The 27890-nt window shown below is 42.5% G+C and overlaps 1 protein-coding gene across 2 annotated transcripts; it reads right to left on the bottom strand.

Annotated features, from left to right (window-relative positions):
• Positions 1-1339: 1339 nt before the first annotated feature.
• On the bottom strand, positions 1340-27890 carry pcp4a (Purkinje cell protein 4a). Of its 2 annotated transcripts, XM_030439072.1 has the most exons (4): positions 27693-27890; positions 10233-10284; positions 3557-3589; positions 1340-2408 (listed from the first exon to the last, which is right to left on the bottom strand). In XM_030439072.1, exons 1-4 carry the CDS (start codon positions 27699-27701, stop codon positions 2278-2280), a joined length of 225 nt encoding a protein of 74 aa, XP_030294932.1. In that variant the 5' UTR covers positions 27702-27890; the 3' UTR covers positions 1340-2277. The 2 variants fall into 2 exon arrangements, with proteins under 2 accessions (XP_030294932.1, XP_030294933.1); XM_030439073.1 differs by lacking the exon at positions 3557-3589 and having other exon boundaries at positions 27693-27862.

The raw sequence follows: 27890 nt of genomic DNA, 5'->3' as shown, positions 1-27890 counted from the left end.
ACTTTTTCTCCCCTCAGATCTGTTTAATGGGTGAGGACTTAAGTGATCTCCTCTAGATTTTATCTGATGAAGCACTGAGTATGACATATAGTATGATCTGTTCAGCAAATTCAGTCTGGTTACAGATGCACACTTACATACACATAAAGTGGCATCTTTGAGACTCACAGAAACTGGTCAGGTAAGGCAACAGATCTCATCAAACGTTGAAACCCTCTGTCTTTTTTGGCATTTTAAGGATTATGCTAATGTAATTAATTCTTTTAAAAATATTTCCTTCTTTGGAGTCGCTGGATATCTCTTGTTTTTGAAGTGCTCTTCTGCGTGTTTTCCGAGAGCACTGACAAAATGTTTCTCTACACTGTATCACGCAGAGCAACCAGTCATATCCATTTTGCCTCTGAGATGCCTCTAAAGCCTTCGTCTGTATGCAGCCTACTGTATGTTCTGTGGTCAGCTTCGTTTTAGACCGCTCTGTAGGGTTAGGTGACTTTATTTAACTCAGATTATTTTAACCTGATAAAGTTAGCTCCTCTGTCTCAAGACTAACTCAGAAATGAGATCACGGTTTCCATTGCAACAAAGTAGAGACACCTGCTTACAGGTTGCAGCGGCCGGTATCATATTATCACTGTTGTTCGGTCAGAGGGTAAACGTTTTCTGTTGGAGCGACTGGAGCTGAGCGGTTTGTCAAAGGTAATGGTCTGCCTTTTTTACCCAGAATTCTGAGGGAATAATTCCAGATTAAGCTGGTAGAGCAGGTGGCAAATGAAAAATACCCTGCTGATGAAGAGGGCAAAGAAGGTGAAGAGGGAGAGTGATAGAACCCGAGGTGAAACAAGAGTGAATGGACGGGCGTTCACTGGATGCAGAGGGTCGGTGTTGTGTCAGAGTCTGTTCCTGTGCTGATATGTGTTTCTTCTTACCACCAGTACTTGAGACAGCAAGATATCGGCATTCTCTCTACCAGATCAGTAAGTCACACAAACTACCTGGGTTTCTGGTCAAGTTTGGGATTCTTATTGTTGTTTTTTGAGTTTGGAAAGTAGCCAGGCTGCTAATGGTAGTTACTTACCCAACAGTAATACGTCAGGGAAATGCATGGAATGTTGAAAAGTTGTCTATTTCCACCTTAATAATCCATGATGCTAAGTCAGCCTTCTGTTTGAACTTTTCTTTTTCCAAAAAAGTGGTTGTAATAAAAAGCTAATGATAGTTCGTAATAAACCCATTTTACACACCGCACACACCTTGTGTAGTCCAGTGGTCAATCGGACTCACTGTAGCCACATGCGTTAACTAGAAATATTCCAAATAACAGAAAGTAAATCAACTCGCACACCTTTTCAATGTCTTTATTTATTCCTCTGTGTCTGTGTGTGCATGTGTGTGTGTGTGTCTGTATGTCTTCCTCTGTGCAAGCTTGCATGCATAATCGTGTGCGCTTGTACAGTATACACGTGTGAGCCAACGGAGCAATGACAATATTGAAATCACGTTTGAACGAGAACAAGGAAAAGGAAACACAAGTGGAAATCGAAAATCACAGCACGGCATCTACATCTTTTACAAAGACACACAGCTCAAGAGAGGTTCATGTCAGCAGATGAGAGGACATGACAGAGGGCAGACCCCCGACGACGAAACACAAATTAGACATTGATTTGATTTTTAAAAGCAACTGTGATACAGCATGACAGCACTGGCAACTGCACGGGATCGTTTTCCCCAGCCAGAGGGGAAACAAACATCAACAGACCTCCAATAGAGCTGAGAAACTTCTGATTATGACGCCTAACTGTTAATGAAATCATGACCCAGGTTAAAACGTTAATCACAGCAATGCATGTGGCTTTATATTTCCCCCTGAATCAAAGATAATCACTGCTTGACACTAATGAGAGGACTCATTATAGTTTTTGGTGTCACATGGGTATATTACACTGAGCGTGACATCAGAAAATTTACTCAACCGTAAGCTCTACTGTAGCCACACTGTGAGGTGTCAGTGAAGTAAAAAACACAAATAGCAAAATCATAGGAAAGAATCAAATAGTTACACCCAGACTTGAATCATGTATATAATAGTCATTATACGTAAGTAATTACACACACACTTTCACAAAGATACCATTTAGCCCCAGGCCACCCCACCCCAGACCCCCACCTTCAGGAATCCCACCCCCTCCCCTCCTTCTCAGTTCATGACGGTGCAGTTTGATTGACATGCAAAGACCAGGCCCACATCAGGTGAGGACGCAGCTGACGGCGGCCGCTCTAAGGCTTTCCATCCTGCTTCTTTTTCTGGAATTTCCTGAACTGCGACTGGATGGCCACGGCCGCCTTCTCCGTCTCCGGGTTCTCCATGTCGATGTCGAAGTCCGGGGGGAGGTTGTTCTTCTTGTCATCTAGACAGAGGAGAGGCAGAACGGTGAGAAGAGAGAAGGACTCATGTGCCTCGGTCGCTGTATTGTGTGTTTTTTTAATTTCTTGATCATAATCAATGTACAATCTGTTCATGACGAACACATTCTCAACAGATTGTAGATGTCCCTCAAGTTGCCCAGATGGCGCATCTAACGGCCAATGGCTGATGGTGTATTATTTTCATCCCAGTGCTGTACAACACAGTCTGTTCACCCAACACATAAATCTCTGCTGCTGTACCACCAGACTACAGTGCAGCTTCATTCCTCAGGCTGTGAGACTCCTCAACTCATCCTCAACACTCCACTGTATAAAACATTTTGTTTTTCTGTCCTTTTCTTTCTTCTCTTTTGTAGCATGAGGGGAATAAACAAAGTCTTTATCTATAACCCTGGTGTTGTTAAAGGACAATAGATGAACCTTTATCTTTTACCTTTATTTAAAGTGCATTAACAAATGTATACCAACTAAGAAGGTGACATGCTCTCAATTAAAATCTAACATTGGTAGAATAACATTGGTTACAGATGTAGGCAGGTGGAAAGACAGTCTATGTAACCATAAAGGATGGTGATTTTGCACAGCAGCAGTAAATCACACACTCGCAAGCTAACAGCTAACATGTAACATGCATAGAAGCGTTGCGCCTGAATAGCAGGGCCGCATCCACAACAAGTCAGATTAAATAAATGTGTCACATTCTTTATTCATTTGAATCCTTGGTAGGGTGGGGAAGCCTTTTGAAGTCATCTGACAAAGGGTTAGTTCTGGGACAGGACAATTAGTTTGCATAAACATAATTAAACAAATAAATGGAGTCATAAAATGTACAAAGAAAGAAGGATTTCAGTACAGGTTTAACAGGCAGATTTTCATTCTCTGTGCCGAGGATCCCAAATAAAGAACACAGTGACGACCGAGGCCAGTGCTGAACGCTCAAACTCACATAAAGCAGATGTGTCATTAAGCAAAAATGAACAGGTTCGGGGTTTTACGGGGATGTGGCGCAGTCAGTTGTTTATTCAAGCAGCATAGTTGTCATGCAGGGAGGTGCTCCGTGCGCGACCTGCAGTCAAAAGTGTGTGTGCACGCTGGCATTAATGGAGACTTTTCCAAATGGCTTACTTACGCTTAGCTGGAACCTTTTGTTGACCTTGGAGCCCTCAGATGACAACAAAAACAAATTCATATTTCATGATTGCAGAGGCCACACAAACCTCTCCACACACACACACACACACACACACACACACACACACACACACCTTCCTTCTCTAAAATCACACCTGCTCCGCGGGGTCGATGCCCTTTACACCACAGAGGACGCAAGACCCTGTAAGCCGAGCACATCACAGTCTCAGTAATGTGTTGTGCTGCTGCATGAATGAATCAAATTGACACAATGGATGATGGGATTATTTTCATAAAAGGGTTTGTGAAAGGTCACGTTCAAATTGGTTCCTGTGAGATTTAAAGCAACCTAAGAGTATATGGACAATGATTGATGAAGGCCCAGTCTAAAGAACACTCCAACTCCTTTAGGAGCAACCAAGTCTCCTAGAGGTGACCTGTGGAAACTGAACCGCAGCTCAGACTCTAGTATATGAACAAACTATGGAAAAGGACCACATCTATCCCTCAGAGGGAGCATCACAAGTAATTGTTAGCTTGTGAGCTAGCTGGCACCTGGATGGAAGATCAGCCATCCAATCAGCACCGAAACAACTCTGAGTTTACCTGATGCTCGGAAATAAAAGGTTTGTTTACCATCTGCAGCAGCATCGGCTGGTAAGGTTTCTTACTTTATAAGCATGTGTGTGAGTCTGTGCCACTTTTGTAGTAGGAACTTTGACAGAATCAGTTTTGAGTATTTTGCCAGGTGTTGTGTGTGGACAGATCTTAGTCATCATGATAGTGTCACGTACAGTACGTGCACAAGGCTTTCCAAATGTGCAGATGAGATCGAAATATAGTAGTCATGGTTCAAAATGACGACTTGCTGACTGGCATAGCAGCTGGTGTGATCCCATTGCTTCTACTTTCTCAGTACTTGCAGTACTATGGCATTTTTCCGTTACATCTGACAGCCTGGCTCTTCTTGGTTTGACTTAGGCGCGGCAGGGATTGTCTATGTCCACCACAACTGGTCTAGTGTTGTGTCGGTCACGAACGTGTCGTTCGAACGAACAAATCTTTTGAGTGAACGAACTGAACGGAATCACTTCATGAACTGATTCGTTCCTTTCTCAGTTCAGTTGAGCTCAGCCGAGAGCATGCCGGCCGAGAGTGAAACTGCGGCGACTGATTCCCGCTCGCGCTGTTATTCGTTCATGATTCGCGAACCTACTGCACACAGAGAACTGTCGCTGAGGACGTGATTCTCGTTCACGCATTGTGCTGAAAGTGGCGCTGTGTCACTCACTCACTCACTCAGGGCAGAGGAGTTGATTCACGTTCAGTAACTGTGCTGCTAAAATTAGTGCTGTGTTGAACGTGATTCTCAGCGACGCGAATCATGAGTGAGCAGTTCGTTCATTGAACGACCTGCTGAGGACGTGAATCACGTTCGCACCGTCACTCACGTTCGCGAACGTGATTCGCGCCGCTCAGTTCGTTCATTGAACGACCTGCTGAGGACGTGAATCACGTTCGCACTGTCACTCACTTATGATTCGCGTCGCTGAGGATGTGATTCTCGTTCACGTACTGTGCTGAAAGTGGCGCTGTGTCACTCACTCACTAAGGGCAGAGGAGTTGATTCACGTTCAGTAACCATACTGCTAAAATTAGCGCTGTGTTGCTAACATCCGTGTAGCATATTGTTAATTGATTTTACTGTGCACAGAGGACACTTTCACCCTGTAATAATTTTAGTGCATGTATACCACTCAAAGCAGCGCTGCGTCTCCCGCAAATGATTGTGTACTATAGTCCGTGAACGCACCGTCCCTCAGTAAGTGAACGTGAACCTCAGGGCTGAATCATGAACTGAATGACGGATCGTTTGGCTGTTTATCGGTTCAGGGAGTTGGAGAGCACTGAACGATTCGGTGAACGAATCTTTTGAACGAATCATTTTAATGAACGGATTCTAGAGATTCAGTACAGTAAAAAGAACTGCCGTTCCCATCACTAAACTGGTCCACATGTTCGAATGTGTAAATTTAATCCATGGTCTAACACAATGTGACACAGAGTAAGACCTCCCCTCAAGAGATCAAGTTTTCTGACCGCTAGCTTATGTAGTTTTAGCAACTTCAGAATAGACCACATGATAACAATACACTGCAAACCTGAACAGAGACTTTAAAAAACGTTTTCTTCTCAGGTTTCCTGCACAGACATGAGTCGAGTGTTGATTAAAGGAGGAGACAGCGCTTGTCACAGGTTTGTCCAGCTGTGGAGCAGGTCCATCATGATGGCATCATGAGTTAATCCACGCAGCTCAGTCTGACTTCAGCGCTGCTAAAGGTGTTGGTGGAAAAATGGCATTAGTCCTGCATAATCAGACCATCTCCACAGCAGTGTCAGTGCTGCACCAATTGTTCCTCTGATATAGGGGAAGGAAAAGCTCCAGCATGTTTGTATGTCTTTAAACCAGTTACAATCGTGTTCAATCCAGGATGCACCGACAGAGCCCCTGCAAAATAGTGTTGGGAGGAAACTTGGTTTTGCATGTGGGGAAGGCAAGCTTTGGTATTAAAACCATTAAATCCCAGCAAGAGAAAAAAGGTAACAGCAGTTAACTGGTTTATGTTTATAGCAAACAGGTTAGTGTGAGAGACTACATCCAGTAAGTCAGAGTGCTCAGTACTTAACTTCAGGGTACAGTCATACTGCTACTGGCTGACAAAACAGGAAAAATGGGATTAATATGCTAACAGTGTTGATATCGCAATGACATCAATTCTGGTATCATTTTTTTATGAACACAGTGTACAGTGTTCTTGCTTGAGGAGAACAAAGCATTAGGCTTGTTCTGGGTGAGCGTAATTTCTTTCTGGGTCCCTCTAATACACCAATTTGTAATAGCTGAGAACATCCCATCTGGGTGCAGCCCCTCTAATTTGACTAGCAGTAAATGCAAATTCTGGGGTCTCTGCCAATGTAATCGCATAAAATAAGAATGCTGTATGGATTTTTAGTTATTAGGAGCCCAAATCTGATAGCCAGAAAGGCAAAAAATCATGTTATGTTGTTGTAGATCTCTGTTAGGCATCATCATATAGACAAACTGAATGAAATAGGGGATGACGAGTGTCCTTTCAGTCCCGGTCTCTGACATAGAACCTGACACACACAACAACCTCATCATTGTTTTTGGTCTTAAGACTTATTTTTGCAGTTTTATGACATTCCCAATGACACTTTCTTGTAATCTAATCACATGGCTGTGGCAAAGCAGAACCACTGCCTCTGTTTTGACAGCCGACTGTCTACTCCGAGCTGTGAGGAGGTGAAAACAGGTCGGTTTGAGCTCCACTTCCAATGTTACGTTATGCTGCTTATAAGATTCATTGTAAGATTGTAGGTCAGCTCAATTGATGTGTATTGCTAACATTAAAACAGCCTGCCGGTAAAAACTGTACTATAATAAACAACTTTATTTTGATTCACTTCGATCTACGGTCACATGTCATTTAATCAGTAACGTCATAAACTAACCTATGATGAGGTGTTTGACACAGACGGCCATGTATGGACTGGCCGGGTCTCACAGTTTTTACCATTTTCATCCTGTCTGTGGACGACCTAAAGCCACAGATCTCTTCTCTTTCTACTGCCATGAGTTCTTTTGGGAAGTCAATAAAATCATAACCTTTGGGATTTTTTTCTTATTGTTTGACATTAAAAATAAATCCCAGTAGCTTTCAGGCAAGTCACTACTCGCTGTTTTCAATTTGACAGCAGTACTTTCACAGCATTTGTGTTCACCCAAAGGGAGGCGTGGTCGTTTTGGCGACAGGAAAGTGACATGTGGCTGCCCACATCTATCCTTGGACCCAACACTAGGTACCTAATGTTTCATTCAGCAGCAAGGTTACACCATATTTGTTACTATATAGGTTTGAAACAATATTTTTAAAAGATCCAGATGGTATGGAGAAATTGCAAAGAAAATGTTCTGTTCCGTTTTCTTTTCCGCTTTTTCCGTGAGGGTCGCGGAAATGTTTTATCCCCCCTTTTACAGGGGGGGTTACTGGGGCCAAATCCAGTTACTGTGGGCGAAGGCCAGGGTACACCCTGAATGAATTGCTAGCTCATCGCAGGACCCTTACTGATGGCAGAGGCTGCCACACAGGTGCCAACTGCACATCAGGAGCAATGTTGTGGTTCAGTATCGTTCTCAAGGATACTTCAACATGTAGCTCAATTCCACCCCAGGGGACCCAGGATTCGAACCAGCGACCTTCCGATCAGCGACCTTCCGATCACTAGTCCACCAGCTCTTCCCCCTGAAAATGTGGCCTTTTTAAAATCTTTATTGTACGAGGAACACATTTTCCCATCACCTACTTCTTCCTCTTTTCCTCTTATATTATAAGCTATGAGGTTTGATTATTAGATAAGGCATAAAGCATTTTATAAATAGAATATGAACAGAATTAAGGCAGTGCTTTTATAAAGCACCTTTCCTAAACTCTCCATTCATTAGAGTAAACCAGACTTTAGTAACTCTCCTAAATCCAAAAACAACGGAGTGAAGAAAAGAGTGTGACAAATGGACAAATGTCAAATGAATGCGATTCACGCCTGTATCAAATTCAATTAAGCTTCCTAAAATCCCCCCGATCAGTGGCGGAATGTTTCCCTCCAGACTGAGCTGAGCTGCAGTGCACTTCATCATCCCACAAGTTGGGACAGAAATCCATTTCAACACGTGGTAACAGTGTTATCAGCAGCCCCAGAGACGGAGCAGAGGTGACACATGGTCTCCAGGTACACAGGGCTGCTTTCTGCCCTGAATGGGACTGTGGAGCCGTTTAGCACTGAATGGGCTTCTATTAACCTGCGGCATCCATTGTGTGAGGAGATGGCTGACTTCAAGGAGTGGAGGAGATTCCATTCAGTGATTCCTCTGTGTATTGTATCATCTGCTGCCGTGAAACCTCATTTTCTCAATGTGCAAAAAGCACTTACAAGATCTGCAGTATGTGCTTGCATGTTGCAACTAACGAACCCAGTAACACGATACAACCTGCTATAAACGTATATTCATGATGACATGTCAGCTCTTTTCAATGCTAAGTTAGCATCTGTTAATTCTGCAGAGCACAGTGGAGATGTCTGACTGATTTACATTCGTCTCACCTGAGCTGAGCTTGTGAAAAAAGCTGAGCTCGATTAGAAACAGTTCTTTGTTCTTGCACGCTCTCATTTTGCCAGGATGACAGTTCTGCACTTAACACCATTTATGAATTTCAAAGGATCCTGCTAAGTACTGCGAGCCCAATTTTACCATTTATAACTCAAGGGATTTGAATTACATTATTATGCCAACAATACCATGGCCCAGTTTGCAAAGTAGGTCTTCCTGTGAATTGTTAACACGGCAGAGGAAACCTTTTTATTGCCAGAACCCCTGTGGTGTGTAGCAAAAGCATGCAAGCGCAAAGGCAGAAAGGAGACATCCACAACTCAACGATTGTGTTAAATTCTCTCGGATTGTACTGTGATACAGAAAAATCTTTTGATATTAAGACACTTTGGAAAATGTAAGCGTGATAAGTCGACTGTTCCGATAAAGTGAATAAACAAACTGATGCATTTTCTCAGTTTTCAAGAGGCTCCCGCAAAGTCGTGGCATTTTAGTAAATATAAGAAGGTGCACACAAAACACACACAAAAAACACTTTTAAATAGTAATTTAAAAAATGACTTATACATTCATAATCAAAACGACTCTTTAAAATAGTCAAAAAGTCTTCTTGACAGGGAGGAATGTGAATTGAAGCTTAATTGGCGAAGTTTCAGGAGCAGGACCACACCTCAACAGCGCCAACTTCCGCATTTCTATAAACAACCACCTGACCCTCTCCTCTGCTTCGCTCTCGTATTCTGTACCCCTCCCCCCCACCCCATTTCTCTCTGCCTGTTTCTTCTTTCTCTCCTCTCCTTCGTAGGTCCATGAGGGGGTCCGTCGCTGCCCGGGAGTGGCGGCGGATTCTCTACAAGGATCCCCACAACGCACTCGAAGAACTCAAAAGAACCAAGATCTTCGACACTTCGTTTTCCTTTGTCACTAATAAATCCTTAAACGCATCTCGTTGACGGTGTGGTCCTTGCTAGTGAAACTAGTATTCAAAACAGATCATATTATATTACAATCGTTTGGTACATAGGTAGACAGACAGGTAGCCTCTCTATAGGCAGAGTAAGATGACTGGATGGGCTTATTAGAGGACTAAAACAGCCGGTTGCTGGATTTACTTCATTTATTTGTTAACACATTTGAATTATTGATTGCTGTTGAGATGTTGGGAGATTTTTCTGTATAAATATAACAAAAAGTGCCTCCAGAATGACTTACCAACCCTGGCTTTAACATTTAAAACGAGTCCTTAGTCAGCTGTGGAATCAACTGATCTGTAGAAACATTTTTAAATACATCTGAAACAATCATGATGATAACTGAATCATACTTTACATTGTAACTAAAGAGCAAAACTGGTTTTCGCTGTTACTTTGTCGTCTAAATGCTGTATGTGCCACACGGGCTTTAGTGAAAGCATACCATCAGTAATATTCTGCATCGTATTTCTGCTTTGGTGCTTTTCAAACTGATAATGATGTTGAGTAAGTACCTTGGCCAGCAGATGGTTTGCTGCTTCCAGTCGTCGCTCCAGATGCTTGTCTCTGCAAAAGAAAACACAGAAAAATCTTTGAATTAATGATCCATTAATCATTATTATGAAGAAAGAACACCATGCGTGATTATGGGAATACTGTAAACTTTCCCTCCGTTGGAAATATTTGCTCTTAATTCCACAAAACGCTCGTGTGGCAGTTAAACATTTCAGTTTCCGGGATCTTTCTCGCCAGTGAACGCATCATACAGGGGGAAGTTATCCTCACAGCGAACATGTTCGAGGACAGCCTCTGCTCTGTGTGAGGGCAGCTGGGATGAGATGCGTTGATCTATAATCCATGTTTCTGCAGAAGAGGCATGCTCGCCCCGCCTGCTCTAACAGCTCCCGACTGTTCCCCCCCCTACGACAGGCTGCTGCCACTCCACAACCTTACAAGATGAGAGCATCTTGTAAGGTTGGGCTCTGAAAAGAAAGGCCTCCGCATGCAAAGACGTTACGCTTGTGTGTGGAGGTTTGCTGCAGTCTTGTCGCTGAGATCTTAAATTTGAGCTCAAGTCTGTGGATTACATTAAACAGTTTTGAACTCAGCCTCCTGTTTTTTGGGGATTTTTTGTTGTTGTTTTTTCTGTTTTTTTCAATGTGTTTAACAGTACAAGAATATAATTCATACAACTGAAGGCTGTGGGTGTGAAGTGATTTAGATCTTTTGTATTTCACAGCAGTAGACATCTCTCCATCTTGCCTGAATTATTAATCCTGCGCTTTCATTGAATTTTACAAAATGGCCAGGGTAGTTTTGATGCATGGGAACAAGGCAACATAAAACTGGCAGAAGAAATCCTCCTTCTTCCTCCCGTGTCCCCATGTGCCGTCGCGAGAGCCAGTGGAAGAGAAAACTTGTTTGGAAGAGTGGCCATCTGTCTTTCTGTTTACACACAGAACTCAAAGTGAGTCAATGCCGCTGGGATTCCCAGCGCCACGCTGACTCTCATCTGCCTGGCCGTGCCGTGGCATTCAGAGGGGCAGGGCCAGTGCCACGCGGTGATGGCACCATACATCACACCTCCGCCCACCAGGACTCAAGCGAGCATTCAGTGGCAGCCAGAGCGGACGTCTGTGAGCAGGGCAGCAATAACGTTTGAGTGATTGTCTCGGCGCAGTTGGAAGATGCAGTGTAATACAGAGAAATCAAGACAAATGCGCTACAAGCCGAAATCAATAACCAGCCGCAGGCTGAACTTTCTGATGCTTGACTCTGCCTTTTCGCTCTTTTTCCTACTCTCATCTTTCCTTTTCAATTCTCCTTTTCCTCCCTTTTAGTCTGTCCTGCTTTAGCCTTTGGCCTCAACTGCCCTTCTTACACTCAAGCAATTTGACGTGGAGCCACCAACAGATACGAGAGGAGCTAGTACGAATTCACAGAGTGACACTTCTTCCATATTAGGTCACATTACAGCAAGAAAAATATTTTATGAGGGAGTTGAAAAATCTCCCTGATCACACTAAGAGGAGGTGTGGGTGCTATTTGTGTCTGCGGTGGGCGGCTGCGTTGCGATAAAAGTATCCTGAGTAAGATTATTTTTTACTCTAGCTGTGACTAAAAGTCATATGGAGTCTTCGGGGGAACATTCGGTCTGTATTTATGCAGCGTTCATGTAATAAAGCCTGTAAAACGCATGTTGTTGATGCAGTATAATACGTCTGTTTTTTTGCGAGTCTAATCTCCTCTAATCTTTGATTTTCAGATTACAGTGAGCGAGGGCTGAGGTCAGGAGTCAGCGACTGGACGGCGGCCCCGCAGCTGGCAGGGACTCAGCCATGAACCCCTGTTGCCTCCAACCTGTGATTTGTGTAATGCTTTTTTTTTATTTTTACCCAGTCTTTCCCAAAATCCAACAGATACGATGACGGTGGACGTGATGGAGGGGTTTACGAGCGAAAAAGCGACAATGATGTGACTATATTCTTATACAAACACAGAGGAAGTGAATCCTCTGCTTCTCTTCCTTTCTCCTCTCTACAGTACTTAGATCATCGCCACCCTCCTCCCTCCCTCTCATTCTCTCTCTCTTTCTGCCTGGATACAGTCAGAGCTTGCATAACAAGTCCAGTACTAAAGTGCACGGGGGGATAACTCTCCATGCTTCCTCACTATTCCCTCTTCTGCTCAATTTATCCCCCCAGTGGAGGTTCCATCTCACTGATATCAGCACATTCTTTGCTTTACTCTGTCTCCCAGATAGGACCGAGCAGCGAGAAGAACTGAGTATTTGCATAGAAATTCATATAAGTGAATATCAAATGAGATGTTTGTCACAGCCCATCTCGGTCTTTGCTCAAGCTTGACACTGCTTGATTCCCATCACTTTCTCACTTTCAGCAGTTGAGGAGTTGCTGTCGCTCCGTTTTGCCAGCGGCATTTTTCTAACAAAGGACGGGGAATATGGAGCGACAAAAGAGAAAACAGTAGAGTGGGGCGTGTGCAGCGATGCCGATGTTTGCCTCGTCTGTGGTGTGACTTCAAATCAAACTGTGGGAAGCAAACTCTTCCCCGTGCTTGAGGTGTTTTCTCCTGACAGAAGGTTGTTCCAGTGTTGATGAAGCCGAGGGAAACATTTTTCACCGTCCAGTCAGCAATATTACTATGTTCTGCAATAAAATGTAAAACAGTGCTGCAGTATACATAGTGTGGATGCTATTTCTTCATATTTTCCATTATTTATTTCTCTTTTTCTCCCTCTTGGAAAAAAAAAAAAAGTTGAATTCAAAGCAATAAAATGTACCCTCGCTCAGTTCAGTACACTCAGGGGTTTCGCTGTTTCGGCCTTAGGTGTCTGGTCTGAACAGAAGCGATGCTGAGTTAGCTCTAGTGTCACTGTTCACAAACATTTTGTTCAAACTTCCAGATCTCAGCCTGGAGGATCAACCTTAGGTCCATGATTTGATGACGGGGGAAACAAGAGTTCCCAGAGGAAACCCACGCAAGCACAGAAAGAACATGCTAAGGCCACACAGGAAGGCCCTGCCTGGACAAGGACTTGAACTCCAGCACGTTCTTGCTGTGAGTCAACAGTGATACACATTGTGCCTGAGACTGTCTCAGATACTTTCACTCTGAAGGAACACTGCATGTTCTTACTGAACGTACTACACAGTACACATACCCACCCCACCACCCCTCCTCACGAAGTATCAAGTAAGAATCAAAGCCAGATACATAATAGGTCAGGACTTCAGCTTTCGGTTCGCAAACACTATCTTTATCCAGCTAAATTCTCTGCTCTCAGCTCACTTGTTAGTGAGATGACCTGGACGTTCAGCCATGTTTCAGTTCAGTAAGTGGGACTACGCACCGTGAGCGAACAGTGCATCTTCAGTACATTCACTGGACATACTACACAGTGAACATGAGCCCTTAATACGATGCTGGGTCACTCAAGCCAGCCCCTCTCCCACTTGTGTCTTTAAGTCTTGGAGTAGGAACGTCATTTTTATCCAACTAAAGTCTCGGTTCTCAGTTCACTCGTCCGTGGGCTGAACAGACTTTTAATAAGCTGTTCTTCAGCTCAGTGACTTGGACTACCCGGTGTGTGCTTTGGTCCAGTACAGAATGATTTGGAATCTTCTGAAGAAAGATTTCCAATGATTGGATACTACTGATTCAGTTCACTCAATCAGTTTGGCGCAACTAGTTAGTTCATGGACATTTGGTCGCTTCAGTAGGCAATTTGTGGTGGGGCGCGTCCCCTTGTCAGCAAAATGACTAAAATGCATCCATGTGTTGTATAGTTGAATATGTTGAGTGTAGTCTGCCTGGCTCATTGATCTCTTATCTGGTTTAAGTTTATGAAGTTAGAATCTATGGCCCCAATCATGGCTCTGAAGCATCAGTAGCCAAAACCGTGCAGTATACGGATAAATTTAAGGTGTTGTAGTAGCGTACAGACTTGGTATTTCAGTCCCGCCCTTGTGTTAATTTCATCTTGTATTTGTAATGTTTTCTAAACTAAAACACAGTTCTACCCTTTACTGAAGTCAATGTGCCACCAACCTCAAATTGCAGATTATAACAGAACTACTTCTCCAATCTGGTGCCTGCAATCTCCAGTACAAGTGAAAACGCAGGAGTGTATGGGTGAGTAAGAACGGGTCAGACGAACCGAGAGAATGATTCAGACTGATACACTCACACACAAGCTGTCTGTGTGGCACATCTGTAACTCCTCCCTGTCTGCCGCTGTCCACTTTTCATTAACCCTCGCACCTGTCAGCTTTGACCTCGACTTCAACCCGCCTCTGCCTCATTTAGAGGATCACACGTAACACAGAGGCTGGCGAGGGACGCCCAGCTGAGAGGCCTGCTATCATGATGATTAACACTGGCAAAGGAGCGGGTGCCACGGGAGCTTTGTCGGAATGTAATTAGACGGACTGAGGAAAACAAGGAGGAGAAGAAAGTTTTCCGAGCACTTTTAGCGACACCACAATTAGAAATGCTTTGTAAAAATGCTTTACAAAGGAGCGGTTAGAGGAAGCTAGGTGATTACACAGAAGCACGCCCCTATGCGAGAGTTGTGAAGGGTGATTGCAAGATGAGATTTGGCCAGGCTAAGCCTCTCAGGCAGGTCACCGATGGCAGGGGACTCTTTTTAATCTAAATTTGGGAGCAGCCAATTGAGTCCCAAATATTTTTTAATCTGGGCTTTGGAACAGCCAGCAGGAGCCCGAAGCCCGAAGGGTTCGCACAGGGTTAAAAGGCGTGTGATGTAATGACCTGCCAGACCTATCCAAAGCTGCACAGAGGAACATTTCATGTAAAAAAAAAACATCACCATTGTACCGGCCTCAATCAACCAGCGGGACTCTTACAGAGATTCACATCCATCAAGGCTTCCTCCAAATTGTTTCCAGGGAATGGCAGTAAATCTTCTCAGTGCTGCAGATGTGATGAACGACAGCATAAAACTGTCTCTGAGAGCAAAGATACTGGTGTGGTGATCATCAGCAAGCTCCCATCCACAGGGAAGCCATCTTATAGTTCAGTATTCAGTTACGGTCCAGATTTCATTTGGGCCACGTCTCCGGTCACATCTTTAGCCAGAGCAGGGGATGAGTGCTGAATCCAGAGACATGTCAACGCTCCAACAATCTAAAAATGACTGAACTTTCATCAAGACCACATACATCTGCCATGATTTCTGGGTATTCTGTGTGCTCGAACCTCGTGCCGTCATTTGGGGTCAGCTAGATGGAAATTTGCCTCAAGCAAACGCGTTCATCTATCCTTTCTATAGAAGCTTTTGCTGTGCAGTATTGCAGTAAAATCCAACTTCTGTGAATGGGTTAAAACATTCCTCCTGTTCACTATGGTTCGATGCACGTGAAAGGGGCAAAAATTACACAAAAAACATTTGCATTCAAATGTTAAACTTTACTGAACTTTGACCGGAGGAATGCAGTCACAACCAATAGCACAGATGTGTGTGTGTGCTTGACCCACAAACTGACTACAGACCAGCAGAGTTCTGTGTGTCTCACATCCTGCACTGCCCACATTTGCATATGTGTGGCCGTGGCCTTATTCAAAATAAATGTCAGGAACAGGTGAACAGGTGACCTAAAAACTGGACTTAAATAAAAACTGAATTGACGAATGGAGGATGATGAGGATGTGCAGGTGAGCAAGAAACCAAAGAACGGGAAAGGAGCTGATAGGCTGGGGAAACAGCGGGGACAGGGCAGGGCTAATGTGACTGATGGAGGGCAGTTGTAGAGGTAAAATCAGGCTGGGAGCTTGCAGTACTGCAGGAGCCGTCCCGGGGTGACAACAGGGCAGGAAAATGGGGAGATCATTCCATGTTGTCGGCGGCAACATTATGAAAACAAGCATATCAAACAGCCCCGGGCAGGAAGAACAGAAAACATGTCTCCCGTCAAAAGAAGTTTTTGTTTCTGGTCGATGAACGCAGCTTGAAGATGGGGTGTGATGAACACTTAACTTGGATTTTATCTGATGAAAACTTCTTTTTACTTCTCATGAGTGGACTAAAGGGATATAAATGTTGGAGAAATGGATGCAAATCCTGACTTTCTGATCAAATTCAAAAAGGTAGGGAGTCACCACTATTTTTGTCTCTTTTGTTTACCGTGCCGGCAAATCCAAATGAATTGTTCTTTGGTTCTTATGGTTTATTTTTAATAAACTTCACTACTTGAATTCCAATCTGACCATGTACAGCATGTCCATATTGACAATGTTAAAATGCAACATCTTTATAAGCCGATTATTAAGCTAGTTTAAACACAGACGGCTTACTATCATACAACTGTAACGCATTACTTTTGTAGCGTGTTAACCCAAACATTAAACAATACTGATATTGAAGACAGCAAGAATTAAAGAGTTATGTCTTGCTTTGACTCTTTCCTTTTTAGTGAGCTGGGCTCACTGACAGGGTATGCCCCTGTCTACAGTTTACTTTAATAGTGATTATACATTCATAATATCTTTTTTTTTCTCTTTCAGCCATGCCAGGCAGCACAGCTCCTCATTAGGAAGCTGGACGAATAGGGGCTCATGAGTCTCACATGCCTTCAGTGCCAGTAATGTGGCAAACTAAACTGAACCTAGCAGTGTTGCTGGCTGGTGTTTGAGCAGGGTTTGTGCACAGCTTGTGCAGAGATGGCGTGCTGTCACAGTCCCCGAGGAAGAGCTGCAGCGTTTGCCTGCTCTCAGTCCCATATGCTGGAGACAGACAGAGCTTGACAAATGGATGGCAATGATGATAATTACATCGCTAATGATGATGTCCTTCTGTACAGAGTATGTGCCACATATGGCTCTGGTCTGTTACGGTTGACTAACAATGTACAAAGCTTGATAAACACTCAGAATTATTATGCTGTTCCCCCTTGAGCTGCTGGATCAGAATCCAGGAATGCATTAGATTATTTTTTTTTCTAATGGCAGCATGCTTAGATATATGACATGTAGCTACTGTCACAGACAGTGTCCAAATCATCAGTACCAGTCCTTAAAGCTCTTACTGGTCTGGACCCAGAAACACATGAAAACAGGACCAATATTATTGCCGAACCTCATAGTGACAGACATTTGAAGTTATTTTTGTTCAACTATAAAACTCTAAATTGATCCATATCCAGTTTGCTACATGTGGGTATAGCTCATGTGGGTATGTATATTGACTCCATACAAATGATTAATATACAGCTGTCAGTCTGTGGCAGATGTTTTTTTCAGTATCAGCACATTTACACCCACAGTCAGGATGAGTTGTATTGGTAGAGTTTCTAAAGATGTATTCTTCTCAATTTGCTTCTCTTATGTACTGAGTTTAGGCAACACTAAGTTGGCATGAAGGCTTGGCGTGGCCAGGGAGGGAATTGGTGAAATAAATAAATTACCTTCTCAGTGTGTGGGGGGATATTTTTGGTTCTTATGGCAGCTCGGGCTCCCCAGAGAGACTCCATGCTGCACTCAGGATCTATTAACAATTTAACGAGGAGACAGCAAAACTAGGTCACAGACAGCTCATCGCAGCGCCATTACAACTCATGAGCAGCCTCCCCACCACCACACTGGAAACGGGATGACAGCATGCAAGAGTGACACCGCTGAGGAATGATTGACTGAACAAGCAACATGATGCAACAATGATGGACTGCACACTGGGTTTAAAATGAGTTTTCTTCGAAAACAACCTAATGGTTTCAAAACAGCTGAACAACATCGTCAGAGATGAGCATCAACTTGTTTTTCTTTGATGATGTAACAGGATGGAAGGTGTGACATCACAGTGAGATATTTACAGCACAACTAAGTCCAAAAAGAGCTTTTTTAATTTGTCTAAAGAAAAAAAATGTAAAAAGCCCTTGTTCAAGCACATGCGAACTTTGAAAAAACAAAGCACTTTCATAAACTTGAATGGAGCCAGTCTAGTGGTGCAGCATGGGTGTCAACCGAAGTCCTTCCAAACAGGGGTGGTCACACAGCAAGAATTGAAACTAGCTCAGCTTTTACCAAAACCAGTGACATCATCCAGCAAGGCACTGCATTGGACAACATAAATGCCAGTGTACCTCCATGGACATGAATGCTCTATTTCTACTGTTTACAGCCATGACAACCATGACAAATGGTTATACATTGTGATGTAATGATAAAAAAAAAAAGCTCACGGTGTCATTAGGATATATAGTCGATGATACAATATTTATCACAGTACTAAAAAACAAAGAAAAATATGACTTGAACAATGTCCTTTTATTAATAGATGTGAGGTACACAGCATTATTCATTGGTATATAATTAGTTTTAACTTTTAACTTGATATACTTCCACTTTCTATCCATTGTAAAATGAAAGCAGCCGTGAATTCTCCTTGGCAATGAATGGTGAAGATGGCCGTCCGCCATTGAGTCCTGCTGTTTTGATCCAAGGATTCTGCCTGTTGAAAGGCAGTTTCTTGATTGATGTTTTGACTATATACAGTTGTGAAAGAGTACAGTAATCCCTCCTTCCCTCTGGTCGTACAGTGGGACTACCAGGGCACCCAGGTGGGTGTGATATGGAACGACAGCTGAGAACACACAGTTCGTCGTGGGTCCCACTGCCGGTAAACACACCAACACACTGGCTGTCACAGCTGCAGTGTCTCTGAGCAGCGGACAGCCTGACTGTTTGCTACACCTAACAAGCCTAGAGACACTCTTGCAGCAAAGAGAGGCTCTGGAGGGTGAGTGACCTCCGACAGGAGCAGCAGAAGACCAGGAGAGAACCCAAAGAGGGCGAGAGAGAGATGATCTTTAGAAGTAAAATGGCCGTGTGACAGATCGGTAGATGTCGGGAGAAGTCTTCACAGTCCCACGATGGTATTGTATATGAAATTTGAATCTGTTGGTCACTTTATCAAGCTTCCAAAGCAACACAACCGCTTGCGTTAACACATGGCTGTTTTCAGTCTCTTTGCCATGCTAGCGACTCTGAGAGGCTGTATTTAGGCATAGCACTGCTTTAAGCCAAATGCTAACATCAGCATGCTGACGTACTCACAGTGACAATTCTAGCAGCTACCATCAAAAAGCCCACATGCTGGTGCTTAGAAGGTATTATAATGTCTATGTTATTATCTTAGTTTAGCGTGTTAGCATGCAAACTTAATTTAGAACAAAGTAAAGCTGAGGATTATTTAATGTCAATAATAACTATATGAAATCAGCACAGCGGAAACGTTAGATAGGTCGGACCATGGTGTTAAACTGTGTGATAGAGTTATGGCTGAAAAGGACGTCAATGACTTTTAATTAACTGCTAGTTTTCACCTGGGAGTGACTGTTGATTTAAGTATAACATCACGGTGATTCGATCAGCGTCACAAATAAAAATCTAAGCCTGATTGATGTCACTAGATGGTCACTTCTGGTTAAAAAATCATGATGGCGACAGCTGTAATGCCAAACTCGAGGTTTCAGAACTGAAGGTCTGTGGTGTCACATTGAATTAACACCTTCTGTTTCCAACTCATCAATTCAAAAGCATCAATTAAATGCAGTGAATTATTTAATCTAGTGCATTAATACCAGTATCATAGAAAACAAAGAAACCAAAGTCCAACTTCCAATGTGACTTCATGGGATGGTGTATAAATAGCACGCTACACCTAAGAACACATATTGTGTGTCATGCATTTTAAGCTTTTCACGTGTCATTTAACACTGTTAGCATTTTATGATTTCTGGATGTGCTGGAAAACAATGAAGGCAGGATACCTTCATCATTCGATGCCATTGTCGTCATGGTAACAATAATAAACAGATGGTCAATGTGAAATGGTTGCTGTTCGCTTAGGTTTAGGCACAAAAATCACATGGTTAGGTTTTGAAAAACTGTTATGTTTGGGGTAAAAATTGGTACTCACATTACATACTTGACATCACTATGTTGTTACATATGTGAAGGAAGTTAAATACCTGAATTAACTTTGCATGTTCTGACCATGGTGACACTTGGTGAGATGTCCTGCTGAAATATTCCCAGCAAAACCTGATAGAAATGTTCACGTGGCAGTTGGATAACGATGGTGTCCTCTTCTCATTAAGGCCATTGTTTTGGACAGAAAAGTTAGAAAATGAAAGCTGGTTGACTTCCTTATTCATCTTTATCTGATGCTGACGTGTTCACTAATCAAAGTGAGTCAGTAACTCTCCAGACTTCAGTTTAATTAGAAGTATAAATCAGGAGGACAGTTTTCAAGAAAAGGGGGTAAAAAGGAGGGAAAACAAGGGGAGCAAATATAATGAAGCTGAAATGACTGATCGTTAGCTTTAACATTATCATTACACTCTGCCTCCAGCAGGAACAATTTCTGTGTTTAGATATTGTGCAAAGGGCTATATACTAATTAAGTTCACTTATTGCCTTTAATATGGTAAGATTAAAATAAGTTTCAGTGTTATAGATGATTACATACTTGCTTTGGCATGGGGATGTAAGAGGATGGGTAGGTGTTGGTCATTCGACCCTCATCTTTGTTTCTCTAGGTCTTTGCACAGTCCTTAAGCAGCAAGATACACAGTTAAAAAATTAACAAAACACTTTTCCCTAGAATTTAATAGAGCTAATTACTTGTGTAGTTCAAGTCATTGTTTATTTATCAAATGAGATGATCATAGATTGTATTAAGGGTGGAGGATTATTGCAGAAAGCAATGTTTAATCACAACAGCCAAAGTACAAAACACATGTTCTCTCACTGACATTTAATGTATAGTATGGAGGTCGAAGTCAAAGAGATATACTGCATGGCTAGAAAACCAATAGGGGCGAGTGATTTTTTTGGGTAATGGGTCTTTTACTCACCTGAACATGTACAACAGCATCATTACACTACAAGGAAGGTACAGTTTGCCATCCAGCTGGAGTTATTCAAGTGAAACTAATGGCATAGCAGCATGGTTTTTCCCAAAGAGCATTAGCATGCATTAGGCAGAGTGGGGCCACCCAGCAGCATGCAGCCAACAATATAGAATAGATTCAAAAAGCAGCTGTAAACACTCTGAAGGCAAATTGAAAAAGGGGGATAAGCAACATTTGTACTGCTATTCTGCACAAAATAACTATACCTGCAGGGATCTATAGGGCTCAGATGAAGGACAGTGAGTGACTGAGAGGCTTGGCAAACCATTTCAGTGACAAAGACAGAAACGGATGTCGATTCACACAGGTAATGATGAGGAGGTCTTTTTTATTCAGATACATGGAGTGTTGTCTCTGTTGGATCACTGCTCTCGTTAGCTGGCTCACTTCACTGTGTCACTTACAGGTAACCGCAGCATGAGGAGACAGGTGGGGTGAGGTGAGGACTGAGCCAGTGGAGGTTGGTTTTTTTGGTTTTTTTCAACTGAGTGAGGATTTTCAAAGCTGTATTAAAGGAACGGTTCACCCAAAAGTGAAAATGCTGTCATTACCTACTCATCCTATGCATTTTTGCAGTCATCAAAACTTTTTGAAGCTTCCTCTAAACATAAATTAAAATGAAAAAAAAGAAAAATAAACTACATAAAATGACTCCATACAACTGGTTCTGCATAATCTAAGCCTATGGAAGCCCTGAGATTCCAAATTGATTTGAAAAGATGTTTTTTTACACCCTTTTATACAAAAAACTATAATGTAACTGCTATGATAAAAGCATATTGGGATCTCTTCCAGAGAATTGGATTACACCAGATAAGCTTTATGGAACTATAGTGTGTTTCCTTTTGTCTTTTTTTCCCTTTTTTACCTTATAAACATAAATCCCAATCTACTTCATTTGTTTAGGAGAATTGCTGCAGCGATGTTTTGCTGTGAAGCAGAACCGGTCCATCATGAGCATGAGGGTAAATAGATATTGAGTGTTTTTTATTTTTTTATTTATGGTTGAACCGTCCCTTTAATACAGCTTTAAAATTATTTTGAACTATTGTCTTAATACTCATCCTGTGTATACTGAAGTGCCATAAGACACGGAATAGTCAACAATGTTTTTACTTACTTTACTTATTTTGCTTGTATTCCTCTCAGGTAGCTCTATGATATAGACCACATTGAATCAGGTTATGGTCTCAGGTGTATTACTGTGTAGGGCATATATGAATGTTAACGGCTCCTTCTCTGTGAGAATATGCAATTCTCCTGGGAAATTATGTGTGACATATTAAGAACCTCATGGTAAACCTATATCTGAGCTTCTATGCAAAAGCTGATAATGCTACCATAGAACTGATCCCGTTTTGGCAGGCTAAGTGTAATCTGCTCTATCTTCTCCTGTGTTGACCATTCATCCCTCGCTCACTGATGTTTGTCATCTTCTCTCTGCAAAACCCGGCAGAAGTCAGGATTACCCCCCCAGGCCGGGGCATGGCAAGTGAACGCACCACCACCAAAACCTGCTGACAGTTCAGATGGATTTCAGATTATTTCAGTGTAATCTCTTCATTGTTTAAAGCAGGATTGGGGTCAGTCTACATGCCTCGCGTCAAATCACAGGGCATCAAAGATTCAAATGTGTTTATATTTCAGGTCAATAAGTGTGAAAAGAATCTCATTAAATCAACATGTGTCGCATGACACTTTTCCTGCAGCGTAGCAGAGGATTTTTCTTTTTAATCACCACTTTGGTCCAGATCTCAATCACTTTATCCATCTCAAGTCAGCAAAAGGGGGTTTTCAAGAAAATCCATCCCTAGCCACTTTTCTCCAACTCAGCTTGTTGTCCTTTTAACACTGATCAGCAACTTTTAACACTCTTATCTCATTAATTTAATAAAAAGGCCCTTTAGTCCACTTTGGATGATGAAACAAATGGCTTTGCCAAGTAGCCACCACAGCCACCACTCTCACTGTAATTAAAGTACGGGCTAGGTGAACACAGCAAGAGACCACTTAAATGTTGATCCATTGATTGAGGGACAATTCGTTACTAACACTGGATTTCCTCTTCAATATTGCCTATGGAAATCCATCAATACTTTAGATACTTTAGATTTTATACAGATGACCGATGCGTTCTCATTTTGTTCTTCATGTGCTGTACAGCCCCCACCAACATGCGCACATAAAACAAAGTGATTCAACGCCATAAAAATGACTTGACATCCAGGGGGCCCGTCGAATCCTACTAAATCTAATGTCAAGCAGCACTTAAGCACAGTGTGCTGCAATTAACCTGCAACGGAATTACAGAGAAATGACAAGAAAATCATATTTCCACCTCTGTCCAGAGTGTTATTTGCATCAGCTTTTAGCAGCTGGGGTTGTCCACTAAAAGCTTTCATATGAAACAGAATTTGACACCAAATACTGCCCAATAGCACCCCGTTATACTAATGGAACGAAGGATTCTAAAATGTCAGAAATCTGAAAGTGCAGGGGAAAATCCAATTTATCACAACATGAGTCTGATTTTGGTTCTTTTGGCCATCTTCCAATAGGATATGATTGTACTTCATAATCAATAAATCATTTATTACTACAAAAACAAGAGAAATTTGAGACAATAAGCAGAAGCAATATCAATATCAAGGACGATGAAGGCCAAAACAAACAACAAAAGAATCTGTCCTAAAAGAGCGCTGACACAAACACACAAAAAGTCATTCATTAAACTCCCCAGGATAAACAGGACAAAGGACCACAAAAGAAAATGGCTGCTCACCCTTTCAGGGTTATAAGAATTACATTTCAAACTCCCTGCTCACCAAATACATTGATATAGACAATCTGGTTAAACTGTTGACTTGTTTACAACCTGACTAATTATCTCACTGATCGTTTTTCATGATCTGTCAGGTTTTACTTCAGGGATGTTGCTTTGCTAGATCCAAGCAATTACAATTACATTAACATAACTGATGGGAATTATTGCCATACCTACAAAAATAGGGCTAATAAATAATAATCATATAGTGGCTGCGAGCACTCTGCCCTATGCACTCATTGTGCGTGACCAGAATCTTCCACAAGACATGGCGTGCATAAGAATGGAAGAAAAAGTGCAGCCCAAATGTCGCCACTATATGCTAGCTTGACAGCAGTGAGCCTGGTTTATTGTCTACATTAAATATGATAATGTTAAGTGTTTCGTTACATGTGAATGTGACACAGTTAGCAATGACTGTGATCCAGCTGCCTCCCCCTGTGTCTCCTGTACAAGCAAAGACTGTATTTTATTCACATTCATTGATAATATCTTCTATATTTTGCCCCTTGTAACATCAACATTTCAGAAGTGTAGCAGCGGTTCTTTGGCAGCCACAGTATATCACTTAAAGTTGTTAAAGTCAATTAAAAGATGCTTTGTGGCTGTAGATGAATATGACAACCTTTAGATGCTCCTAACCTCCTCCTCCTGTCCCCTGAGCCACCAGGCTGCTGCGCGGGTCTCCTGGTGTGAAAACATCTCCCGGTGTGAAACTAACAGGTAATGGCGTATGGAGGAAATCATTATTGTTTACTGAAAAATCTGAAAAGTGGAACGGATGTATCTTGGCAACTGCGCACAGTTGGCTGAAGCCTCTCCAGTAAGAGCCATCTAATTAAAGTTTTGTTGAACAACCTGAGGCTTAAACAGAGGAGGAGTAAGTCTCCGGATCATCATGTAAGCCCAACAGCACAGCTAATGACACTAATGACAGGGGGTCACACTTACATAAGAAAAACATGCTTCTTGTCTGTATAAGAACCTCTAAAAATGTCTCAAATGGAAGCTTCCACTACTGGAATACTTATTAAAACAACATGTTTATGAGTGATGATCACTGTAAATCACAATCAGCCAAAAATGTAAGCTGATTTGATTCTGAGAAATGTGTACACCAATAGATCATTTAAGATTTACACTAATATATGTGTTGAAATGCAGCCTGCATGAGACTGTTTTTGAGACTGCTAAAAAAAAACTGAGCGCACGCCGCCAAATTTGCTGTTGATTTCAGTCTCCGTGCACTGTAGTCATGATTTGCTAGATAGTGCAGCTTCAAAGTGCAGAACTGTTCATCACTATGGCGACAGACCACACGTTTAAAGCTACTTTCACCACAGGAACTGCAAACTGCCTGATGTTTATGAGCACAGCTGAGGATGAATCAGCTGCAGCACTAACACTACAGACTCTGTTATGGCATCCTTTCTTCACATTAATCCTCCACAATGTAACAATTCATTTGACAATAATACTGCTTTTTTTCAAATACTGCCAAGCCATACAATTTAAATGGCGAGTCTAATGTTTGATTTTTCATATTTTATCAGTCATGCCAGTACTCTCTGGCTGTCGAATTAAGTGTACTGTTGTAATGCAGTGACAGTGAAACATGGCTTTATGGATTTTATTGAAGCAAGTATAAGTAATACACCGCTTGTACTTCCCTGATATTATCTTATCGCCCCTGGAGAAAAAAGCTGCTGTATATTTATCAGACACAGGCACTTTATAATCTCTCAGGCTCTGAGGGCAGACGGTGAGCAGTAATTAATCAAGATTTCTCTCCCCTGTCTATAAAACGGTCAAAACTGGACACATCATACCGATTCAATAGAAATTTAAATTTCTTCTCCTATTGGTGAGAGTGCCAATTAGGAGAGAGAATAAAGGTAAGAGCAGTGGAGTGTGGAGGCAGATGGAGGCTGCCATTGATTTTTATTGCATTATTCATTCACTCAGCGACATACCCCTCGTCTCGGCCCCTCTCTGCTTTTTTTTTCTGGGCATGCAAAAAAATCCATCCCTGACACGAGATGCGGCTGAATTTCTGGGAGTTTTCCTGTGTGTAATGTCTTATTTATAAGACGCTAACTTCACTCTCTGCGCTGTACACGTAAGGGTAGGAGAGAAGTCAGCAACACGGGCGTATCGTGTGTGTGTGTGTGTGTGTGTGAGCGAGCATGTACAAAAAGACATCACGAGTTGGTGATAAAAGATTCACAAGGACTGAAGAAGCAGCTGGTGTTCGCAGCAGTGTACATGGAGGAGGAGCGCTGATTAAGATTCTGAAGTCATTATTACAAGATATGTGTGAAGATATATACCGGCCGATATATAAATGTTGGAATTATTTTACTCCTTATTAATGTAGTTGGCATTAGCCTCAAAAATCCAGTATGGGTCAGGGCTGTAGTCATTACAGCAATTTATTTATCTTTTTCTATTTCAAAGAGCTCCATCAGCTTGAGGAGGTGATATGTACAGTAGCTGCCATGACTGGACACCATCCATCAACATGTGCGATGGCTTTAAAGCAGCCTTTCTACAGTACGTGTATGATCGAGTCAGTCCAGTTGCTTTGGGTGACAAACTCGGGATAAGTTCTCATTGGAGCCAGTGCTCCCCTGTGCCCACTGTGAGAATGTTTTATTTCTCCTGGTTAGCAGTCACACCTGAATAATTCATTGACCATAGGATGTGCTGGTTGCCAGTGACCCAACTTCTTCCAGAGAGGACTCTTGCAGGGGGCCCTTCTAATCTTCGCTCTGACATTATCACAGACTCATCTCCCCACTCGAGTCCACCGAACAAGCTGCAGTGCCTCGGCGTCGTGAAATGATGCATGAGACTAACCGCGCGGGTCAAACGGTGCCTCTGCTTCAGCCGGCATGTGCTCACGCTGGAATGGGCTTTAGTTTTGAAATGTCAGAGTTAAGCCATGTTAAGCCATATTTACCAACAAGGACGCATTGGCAGCCTCCTGGACTGTCACACATGCTGTCACTGGAAGTTTGCGATTAGAATCTCAGATGTGCTGCTCATTTTACAACCTCCCCCTATAAAACATCACAGTCTGTTAATGTATGTTGGCCAGTCAGCACATCAGCCACACCACAGCCCCAACAGACACACGGAAGAATTGACATGTGCACAGCCGGAAACTGTCAGGTTTGATTCAGGGGTGCAGCGTCCAACCTGTTATTATTATGATTATTGTGATTATGATTATGATTATTTTCAATAATAATAGACATAATAATAATACTAATGATAATTATTATTATTATTATTATTATTATTATTATTATTATTGTTAACAGTAGACTGAATCCAAAATCAAAGATCGCACACAGAACCATGCAACATTCGAGCAAAGATGTCAAAGCAAAAGTCAAAGATGAAGCCAATTAAAGTTCAGGGTTTTTTTTTGTTTTGTTTTGTTTTGTTTTTTGGACAAAGCGCAACATTTTGAAGCGAATCCATCCAGCATGTTTCAGTCCACTTGTGCGTCGCAAGCGTCTCCACCTCCAGACGCGCGCGCGCACACACACACACACACACACACACATTCCTGTTAACTTCACGGAGCGACGAAATGATCAGACGTGTTGGTTTTTAAGCAGTTGCGGAGATGCTGAAGGATCCCTCAAAGCAGGAAAAAAAGGAGGTTTGCTTCAAGTAGCACCTACCTCACTCATGGCTGCGCTGCTCTGCTCTGCGTGCGTCCGTGTGGATCCCGGTGATGTGTGTTGCGCGCCGGCCAGCTGGTACACTCCTCTCCACGAGACGCTCCGCTCACACACGCGCCGCTTTTATAGCACGGGCTCTCCTCAGCACATTTCCACGAAACCAATAGGCACGGGTCTCCACGTCTTCAGCTCCACAAG

The sequence above is a fragment of the Sparus aurata genome, chromosome 13 (assembly GCF_900880675.1).
Source record: "Sparus aurata chromosome 13, fSpaAur1.1, whole genome shotgun sequence".
NCBI classification, from domain to species: Eukaryota; Metazoa; Chordata; class Actinopteri; order Spariformes; family Sparidae; genus Sparus; species Sparus aurata.
This window is presented reverse-complemented; position numbering and strand designations above follow the sequence as displayed.